Here is a 9,592-nt window from a genome sequence, read left to right on the forward strand (position 1 = left end):
TGTGTATAAGAGACAGGAATATGATATGTCAAGAAATTTGTAATGTTTTGAACAACCCACAATAAAAAAAAATAAAAAAATAAAATATGGAAAGCCAATCCGTCTCTATCAGTGTTCAGCAGTTTCTCAGCCCTGTCTCTGTTGTCTTTTGGGATCACCAGATCCAGATCAGCCCTCACAGACTCTGTAATTATCGCACAGATCAGGGCTTCAGATACTTCAGACTCGGTCACCTGTAGTCCCAAGATCTCAATGCTGCTCCTACTTGCAGAGGGACAACTAGGAATACACTCTTGCGAAAGAGCAACCTTGAGATGCAGGAGGAAGACAAGGGCCACCAGCACTCCCAGTAGGAAGACCCCAGACACCTCCAAACTCGCAGGCACCCCCACAATGGACCTACAGGTCTCCACTGGAGTCCCCAGACAGTGGCTCTTGTGGTGGTAAACCTCAGGACCTGGCTGGTGTCCCAGTGGGTGCAGCCGTGTGGAACCAACCCTGGAGTCTCCCCCGCAGCAGTCCTCTAGGCTATGGTAGCAGTGGTAGTGGTGGTGGTTGTTGGTACCAGGCCGAGGATAAGTAGCAGTGGCAGCTGCAGTGGTGGCTGCTGTAGGGTCAGCATCACCAGATGATCACGGGGGGGCGGTCGGGGGGGGGTGCGGGGGGTGGTGGGGCGAGGGGAGAGGCTGTCAAAAGCTCTGTCGGTGTCAGGTGCATCCAGGGCAGTGGTGTCTCCTGTGGCAACAGCAAGTGGTTATAGCTTCAAGGGCAGCAGCACCCAGGAAGAAGACTTCCAGGTGACCTTGGGATGGCAGCAGTGGCATCAGAGGCAGCAGTGATCCATTTTTAAAAAATATTTAAAATATATTTTTAGTTTTAGGTGGACACAATATCTTTTTAAAAATATTAATGTGGTGCTAACGATCGAACACAGTGCCTCATGCTTGCGAGTCGAGCACTCTACCATTGAGCCACAACCCTAGCCCTAATTACAGTTTTGTAAATATTAAAAAAATTTTCATTATAGACAATGGAAGAGAAAAGTTTTATAACTATTTCTAATTTGAGTAAATAATATGCATTTCTAGACATCTTTTTGACCCTTGTATTTTTATAGTGAAAAGTTAACTTTTATTTTTACAGTCCCCTTTGTTAGGCTATTAAAATTTTACATATTTTTAACAGCTAAGTGGTGTCCCCTCTGTTTGGATTCTTTGGATTATACCAATTTAGATAGTGTCTCATTTATTTGAAGTTTATAGATTTTGGCTTCACTATGTATGTCCAATTAGCTTCCTATATTTTTAAAGGTATACTGTTGAAGAAAAACATTATAAATATTTTAAAGTATATGATTGAAAAATATTGCAAATGGTAAGTAGAAATTTTAGAGTTCTTATTAAAAGAAACACTTGCATAAACGTGTGTTAATTGGTTTTTAAATTAATATGAATAACAGAAAGCAGAACTAGTTGTAACATTTTTTACAGTAGTGTGCCATGCAAGATGTTATTCTGTAAGCATAAAATTAAATTTTTATTTTCATTCTACGTAGTTTTAATTACGAAATTATACACACACACACACACACACACACACACACACACACACACACACACATATATATATATATATGTATTTCTTTTTATGAGACCATAAGGGAAACCATTTTTTTTCTTGTCTGTTTTCTCTGCAGAAAACTTCATCAGCAGTTTGAAATGTATAAGGAGCAGGTTAAGAAGATGGGAGAAGAATCACAGCAACAGCAAGAACAGAAGGGTGATGCCCCAACTTGTGGTATCTGCCACAAAACGAAATTTGCTGATGGATGTGGCCATAACTGTTCATATTGCCAAACAAAATTCTGTGCTCGTTGTGGAGGTCGAGTGTCATTACGCTCAAACAAGGTACAGAAATGAAAACATGATAGTTCTCTTATAGTTAAGCTTATTGTGAATCAAAAAAAATGAAAACAGAAATTACTACTTATGGTGTCCTCATTTTAGATAAAGTTTCTTTAATTTTTCACAGAATTTTAAATATATTTTTCTCATTGTTTTTTGTCAGCTAGCTTTTGATTTTGTTAGAATTTTATGATCTCAGACTTTCAAAGACAATGAAGACAATTTAAGAGATGATTTGGCCTCACTCCTTTATTTTTCTGGTGCAGGAAACTCAGACCCCGAGAAACTAAATTGTATTCTTAGAGCATGCAATTGATCAATGACAGAATTTTAATATAGTTTCTCCACTGCTACACATAGTTGTTTTTTTACAAAGATAAATAGCTATCAAATTTTATTGAATCATAATATTCTGTAACTAAACATTTTGAGGAGTTTATTATTAATACACATAACCCATTCCTCGGATATGCAACACATTGCCTTATTTTTAATAGGGAAAAGCACAAAAATGCCAACTTTTTTTGACAGTAGGTTTTCTACAAACACAATGGTCCATCCCAAAGAGAGACAAGTATATTTATAATACTTGGGACTGTTTTAGTTCAGGTAGTTAACTCTCTGCAGATGACAGTTTTACAAACCTTATAGATCTGTTCTTCCTTAGTCTGTTTCCTTTCCTTTTGAAAGGAGCCTTTGAGATTCTTTTCATAATTTTATAGCTTTTGAAGCTACATGTTCTTTTGTTGCTTTTTTAACATTAATAGAAAAATATTAGACTATGATTATGGAAACTAGAATTTAAGGAAGAAATATTAAAGTTTTTTTATACTTATACAAGATGTTTGTAGTTTACCTCTCTACGTTAGGGAACATGTTAATGCTATCCAAAGAATATTTTGTTGAAATTATCAAAAACAATATTTAAAAATGTTCATTACAGTAAGTTTTTTAGATTTGCCTTTATATCCTCACTAGTATCTTATCACCTAACTATTTACTTAGGTAGTTTTTAAATGGGAAACTGATATCTTCATATATATTACTTGGACATAATTGTGGGAATTTATTCTCTGCTGTAATTTCATTTCTTCGTTTTCTCATTGTGCCCTTTATCAATGTGCTGTTTCATCCAGAACTAATCATGTACTTCTCCTAACCTTTTCCCTTTGGCTTACTTGATTAAGTTTTTTCCCTCCCTCTTCTAAGTAGTGCATTGGCTAGAAACTCCATCATTATTTTGCATAGAAATGGTGAAAGTAGACAACTTTTTTTTTTTTTTTTTTTGGCAGGGGGAGGGTTACCAGGGATTGAATCCAGGAATGCTTAACCAATGAGCCCCAGGCCTTTTTTGTATTTCATTTAGAGAAAAAGTCTTGCTGAGTTGCTTAGGGCCTTGCTAAATTGCTAAGGCTGACTTTGAACTCATGATCCTCCTGACTCAGCCTTCAGAGTCCCTGGGACTATAGGTGGGCTTCACTGACGTGGCTCCTGGTGTTGTTCTCAATTATAGGGGGAAAGTATTCAGTCTCACTGTCAGGTCTAATGTTAGCTGAATTTTCATAGATGGCAACTAGACCAATTTGCTGAGAGTTTTGGTTTTTAAATAATCAATAGACGTTGGGCTTTTTCAAAGCTTTTTCTCCATCTATTGAGATTAAGCTTATATTTCTTCCTTTCTTTGTGAATATGATGAAGCTTACATTGATTGATTTTTGAATGTTAACCCAACTCTATTTCTGTGATAAACCCTATTTGGTCATGATAGACTATCCATTTTCTATATTAATGAGTTTGATTTGAAAAAAATTTTTTTGAATTTTTGCTTCTATGATCATTAGGCATATTATCTGTATTTTTCTTTTCTTGCAGGATTTTTCTTTGGTTTTGAAATTAGTTTAATGCTGGCCTATTGGAATGAGTTGGGAAGTATTATCTTCCATGTTTTGGGAGAGTTTGTGTAAAAATTGTATTATTTCATTTTTCATTGGTTGGTAGTATTTCACCAGTAAAGCCATCTGGACATGCAGTTTTATTTGTTAAAAGGGGGTATAGTTTTAATTCCTTAATATAGTGTTACTCATGTTACATATTTTTTTCTTGAATGAGTTTGCATAACAATGTCTCTCAAGGAATTTGTCCATTTCCTCATAAGTTGTCAAATTTATTGGTATAAAATTGTTTGTAGTATTCCATTATTTTTCTTTTAACATCATAGAATCTGTAGTAATATCACATCTATATTTCTTAATATTGGTAATTTGTATGTTTTCTCTTTTTTTCCCCTATTCAGTCTAGCTAGATTTTTTTGTTAATTTTGTCGAATTTCTCAAAAAATCACCTTTTGGTTCCATTGATTTTTCACCATAAATGGCTCAAACTATTCTTATGAGGTAGAAAACTGAAAATACAAGTATTTTATAGATTAACTTAATTATGAAGCTGTTAAAAATTCTTTTTGTAATCCCCTAAGATGATAAAATAGCCTTTTATTTTGAGACTTTTCCATATGGAGCCATCCTTAACAATTATTTATATTTCTTAAGGTACATTAAGGATACACAGAGAATAAATGAAATGTTGGACATATGGAAGTACCAATACAACAAGATTTTATAAAATACTTCTAGCATTTATTATCTTTTAAGATGATTCCCCATTAATAAATACATACTATATATTTTATCAAATGAAAAAATAATTTTTAAGCAAGAAATTATTTTGTAATCATTGAATGGTGCTATTGAAAAGAAGTTAAAGGTAATTACAATGAGGATTATTATTATTATTTTTTCCTGGAGACTGAAACAAGGGACGCTTTACCAGTGAGCTATATCTCCAGTACTTTTGTTATTTTGAGGCAGGGTCTTACTCAGTTTTTGAGAGTTTCCTTAAATTGCTAAGATTGGCCTTGAACAATGATCCTCCTGCCTTAGCCTCCCAAGTCCAGTGGGATTATTTTAAGCTTCAAGTGTAGTAACTTCAACTTTTCATTTCTTTTATCTTTTGGTAGGAAAAACAAATTACTCTCTGCTTAGTTACTATTTGCTTGATTAAATATAATGATGTGTATTTTTCAGAATTGTTAAAATTAAATAAGAACTTAAAATGTGACATGAAATTTTGTCACTTTAATTGTCAGATTTGAAGCACAATAAATTAAAACTTTATAAAGTTTATTAAAGTGAAACTCAGGTCCTTTAAAATATATTGAAATACACGTGTTCAAATATCAGTAGGAATGGATTGATAATACTGATGTTATTGTATAAGCAAATCATTAATATCATTTATACAAGTGATTTTGATGACTAGTAATTAAACTATGCATTGAGAAATCCAATAATGATGAGAATGTTTTTGTAATCCTCCAGGTACTTGTTTTTAAAAAATTACATGCCACTGTGATTAAGTGCAAGTTTATAGACACTGTGCTAGTACAATATGACATCAATTTCCATAAATTAAAGGCAAAAATATTGTGTATGAATTTTCTTTTGGACTTTGTAATATCACTACATACTAGTATCTCAGAAAGAATTGAAAATTCTCCAGGGAGAGGGTGGCATAAGTTAAAAAAATCAAGAGAACCAAAGTCTGTTTTTGCCCTGGTTTTACCTATTTATTTGACCTGTCATTTTATCTCATAGTGCTTCTATAAGCTGTAAAATGAAGTCATTGATCTAAATAATTTCTAAAGTCTCTTCTTGATTTAATATTTTATGATTTTATAATTTACATTATATTACTTGTATAATTCTTGACATACCTGAAAATTATATTCATGTAGACAGTTATTTCTACCATTTAGGTAATTATTTATTGATTATTATTAGAAGTTATTATAAATAGAATGTATTGGAATTAAGCTTCATTTTTTTTTTAAAGATAGAGTGAGAGAGGGAGGGAGGGAGAGAGAGAGAGAGAATTTTTTTTTAATATTTATTTTTTAGTTCTCGGCGGACACAATATCTTTGTTTGTATGTGGTGCTGAGGATCGAACCCGGGCCGCACGCATGCCAGGCGAGCGCGCCACCGCTTGAGCCACATCCCCAGCCCTAAGCTTCATTTTTTATTCCTTTTTACATTTGTATAACATGGAGGTGTTGAGGGTACCACTATTTTAGAAAACTGTGTTCATAGGAATTTGAGGAATGGATAAAGCAGACAAGCTCATCAGAATTTTACAGGGTCATCATTAAGCAAATATCATATCAGATAGATTCTCACTTTCATGCCTCTAGGCTGAATAACCTAGACTGTGTGAGAATATTATTATAAAATAGTTGTGGAATTTAAAAGAAAGGGATAATTATTTCTGTTTACTGATGTTGACCTTTCCAATGGTGCAAGATATTTTAATGACTTAAAAAAATTTAACTTGCAAAACTAGGATATTTTATAATTCTTAATGCATATTAGTATTGTGAAAGGAAGCAAAATAAAGTTTGAGTCAAGTATAAAGGTGTTATAGTTAAAGCTTCGTCCCAGGGTTTCATAAACTAACTTCCAGACCACTCACTATAATCATATCAAGCCTTTATTGAAGCACGCTAGTGGTGACTGACCAGAACATAAAGCTGTCCCAAACAATTGCCAGGGAGCTCCTTATAAGCCTGAAAACCTCAAAAGGGATGTTCAGGGTCTAGCCAATGCAAGCAAGCCAGGTTACAGAAGTGGGAGAGTGCAGTCAAGCGGTGGGAAGCCTAACCAATTACAGTTAGCCCAATCACCCCAGTTACAGAAACAGAGCCCCCGTTACCTTAGTTACAGAAACAATGCCCCATTAGGTAGTTCTGTGTTCTTAAAGGTTTCTATAGCAAAAGGAAAGGAACATTTTGCCCCAGTCATGACCCTTGTAGTTGGCATGGTTGTTTTACAGAATGGAGTCACAAAACAAAATGGAGTCACATTTGCTTTTACTATCACATTCCCCACTGGTTTTAGTAGGTTTGATGTCAATCTTGCACATCATTAGGCCTCAGTTTCTTTTCCATCCTTCTGTGTCTAAGGGACCATATTGGTCTGACTTATGGTCAGACCTCACCTACATTCTTTTGTATATGGTTTAGGAGGGTTTTTAAGAGGCAGGGCCCTACAGTAATCCCAATCAGGAGGAGGACTAGGGGCCCAACTATGGCTAAAATGATGGTAGTCAACCAAGGGGACCATGAGAATAGGTTTTGGAACCAATTGCCAGAAGTTTCTTGTGCTTTCTCTCTTTCCTTTAACCTGTTTCTAACTAGTACCAAACTGTCCTTTATTATCCCAGAATGGTTTGTATAGAAACAACAAGTTTCTCCTAGGGCCATACAAAGTCCACCTTGTTTTAGAGACGATTTAGACCTCATCTATTTTTAAGACTATTTCTGTCAGAGAGTCTAGTGAAACCTCTAATTTGGAGATTCACCTTTCTAGTTTTCCTAAATGTATATCTGTTTGACGGCTGAGGCACTTAAAATTTTTAGAGTCTGTGATAAGAGCTGCAGTTCCCAAAGCAGTAGATCTAGCTATTAAGCTAAATATTGGTTTTCTTAGCCCTTTATTTTAACCTTAATTTTTTAAGTTTGACCTCCTCCCCATACCAGCCAGAAGGGGAACTAAAATGGGGGCAGTCTATGTTGATAAATCAGTGGGCCCTGGCTTTTTAATAAGTCCAGGTGTTCTTTTTCTTTTACTCCATCAAAATAGTAGGTTACATAGTTCAGAGTTATTGACAATTTGGAGATTTAGGCAAGGAGTTCAAAGTGGGACCTGGGAAGCAAAATTTTTGGCAAACGGGGAGTTGTCCCACTTATAAGTTGGGTTGTGGATATAAGTGTCTCTTTCTGGGAGATCACCCAGGGTGATCTTGGGAGTACTTCCCTAGGTACATCTTTCTGAGCCAGACATATTGGCAAACATCTATACTGACCATAATTTCCCCTCTAATATTAGGGACCTCCTACTGCTGTAAGGAAAAAGGACAATGACCATTCTTGCTGCTTCGAGCTGATAGGGGGCAATGTGCAGTGGGAAAGCAGTTTGGAGTCCCTTTTTAGAAATTGAGAGGGTCAAGGAATCCATGGTAAAAATCTGGTACAGGAAGAATAGGTTGTAAATTCACCTGGGGGCGGGCACTTCTATGAGAGAAACAAAAAGACATGAGTACTGAAATAAGATTAATACAAAATAGTAGTTGTAGCATCTGAAAACCTGTCCATGAATATCATGAAAATGATAGAAATTAATAATTGTTTACCAGGAGGCAGGAGACCTGAGAAATTGTCCCCATAACAAGGCCTAATAAAGCTTTAATAAGGCCCTTTTTTAGGGAACATAAAATCTTTAACATTGTCAGCATTATCAGGAATGTAGACACAACATTTATTTAAGTTAGTTAATGTCATCTGATTTTTGTAAAAATACCTTTTTAGCATGACCACTGTGTTCAGTAAAGATCCTTTTGTTACTTAGGGCTAGATAATTATATTAATAAACATTGATTACATACATCGTGTAGGAGATTAGGAAGATCTGTAGGCCTTAAACTGACTAAAAACTTCTGGCAGTTTTTATTGTTACCAGGTATTTTTGCCTAAGAATCTCTCTTCTGTTGTCTCCAGTCTTATTTTTTTTTTTTTTTGCTGCTAACACTAGTTTATATTTTAAGTTACATTAAAATAACTGATGTTTCTTTTTAAATGCCCACAAATGGCTGTGCTTTGGTTTTTAACTGTTTTGGCTAGGTGTTTAAGAGCAAGCTGGTCAAACTGACCTTGTTTCTATCTATTGGTAAGAGTCAGCTGAGTTTCCTTGGAGGAAATTTTTGGGGAACTTGTGAGCAGAATTTTAGCTCTGCTAGTGTCATCTGTGTTAGGATGGGTCAAGGTCTTGCTGACCATGTGGCTTCCCTTGGAAGGATCAGGCTTGTTTCCCCTTTTTAATTACCCTCTTCTTTTGCAGTATGCACACTCATTGGCTTTCTGTTCTTCAGTGGTCTCATTAATCTCCCTTATCGGGAGGTTATGTGGCCTGGAGTTGCAAAGCTTTCCCCCATGTCCTGAGTTCAGGCTGACTCAGAGGGCAAGAGCCAAATATTGGTTTTTTTGGCCCCTTTATTTTAACCTTAATTTTTGAGTTTGACCATAAACATCCAGAAAGTCAACTCTATCAGTCTTAAACTAAGAATACTGTGTTTTAACTTTAATGTTTATAACTTTGCAGTTAATTTTTTTTACACAACATAATATCTTTATTTTACTTATTATTTATGTGATGTTGAGGATCAAACCCAGTGCCTCACACATGCAAGGCAGGCATTCTACTGCTGAGCCATAACCTTAGCCCCTTTACAGTTAATTTAATCTCTTTTAATTATTATCTGTCTACAGATGACGGCTTAATATCTCAAATTAATTTAGGTTGTATGTTCATGAACTATTATCTCTGTAAAATATATATATATTTTTTATTGGTTGTTCAAAACATTACAAAGCTCATGATATATCATCTTTCATACATTTGACTCAAGTGGGTTATGAACTCCCATTTTTACCCCAAATACAAATTGCAGAATCACATCGGTTACACACTCACATTTTTACATAATGGCATATTAGTGACTGTTGTATTCTGCTACCTTTCCTATCCCCTACTATCCCCCCTCCCCTCCCCTCCCATCTTCCCTCTCTACCTCATCTGCTGTT

The 9,592-nt window shown here is 35.2% G+C and overlaps 1 protein-coding gene across 39 annotated transcripts in view; it reads left to right on the forward strand.

Moving 5' to 3' along the window:
* Rims2 (regulating synaptic membrane exocytosis 2) overlaps nt 1-9,592 on the forward strand; it is a 546,345-nt gene that overhangs the window by 92,660 nt on the left and 444,093 nt on the right. For all 39 annotated transcript variants that reach the window (XM_048801953.1, XM_048801957.1, XM_048801965.1 and 36 more), the window contains one exon: nt 1,697-1,907. In XM_048801953.1, the coding sequence (XP_048657910.1) occupies nt 1,697-1,907 (211 nt within the window). The remainder of the gene's footprint in view (nt 1-1,696; nt 1,908-9,592) is intronic.

The sequence above is a fragment of the Marmota marmota genome, unplaced genomic scaffold, assembly GCF_001458135.2.
Source record: "Marmota marmota marmota unplaced genomic scaffold, marMar, whole genome shotgun sequence".
Lineage (NCBI taxonomy): Eukaryota > Metazoa > Chordata > Mammalia > Rodentia > Sciuridae > Marmota > Marmota marmota.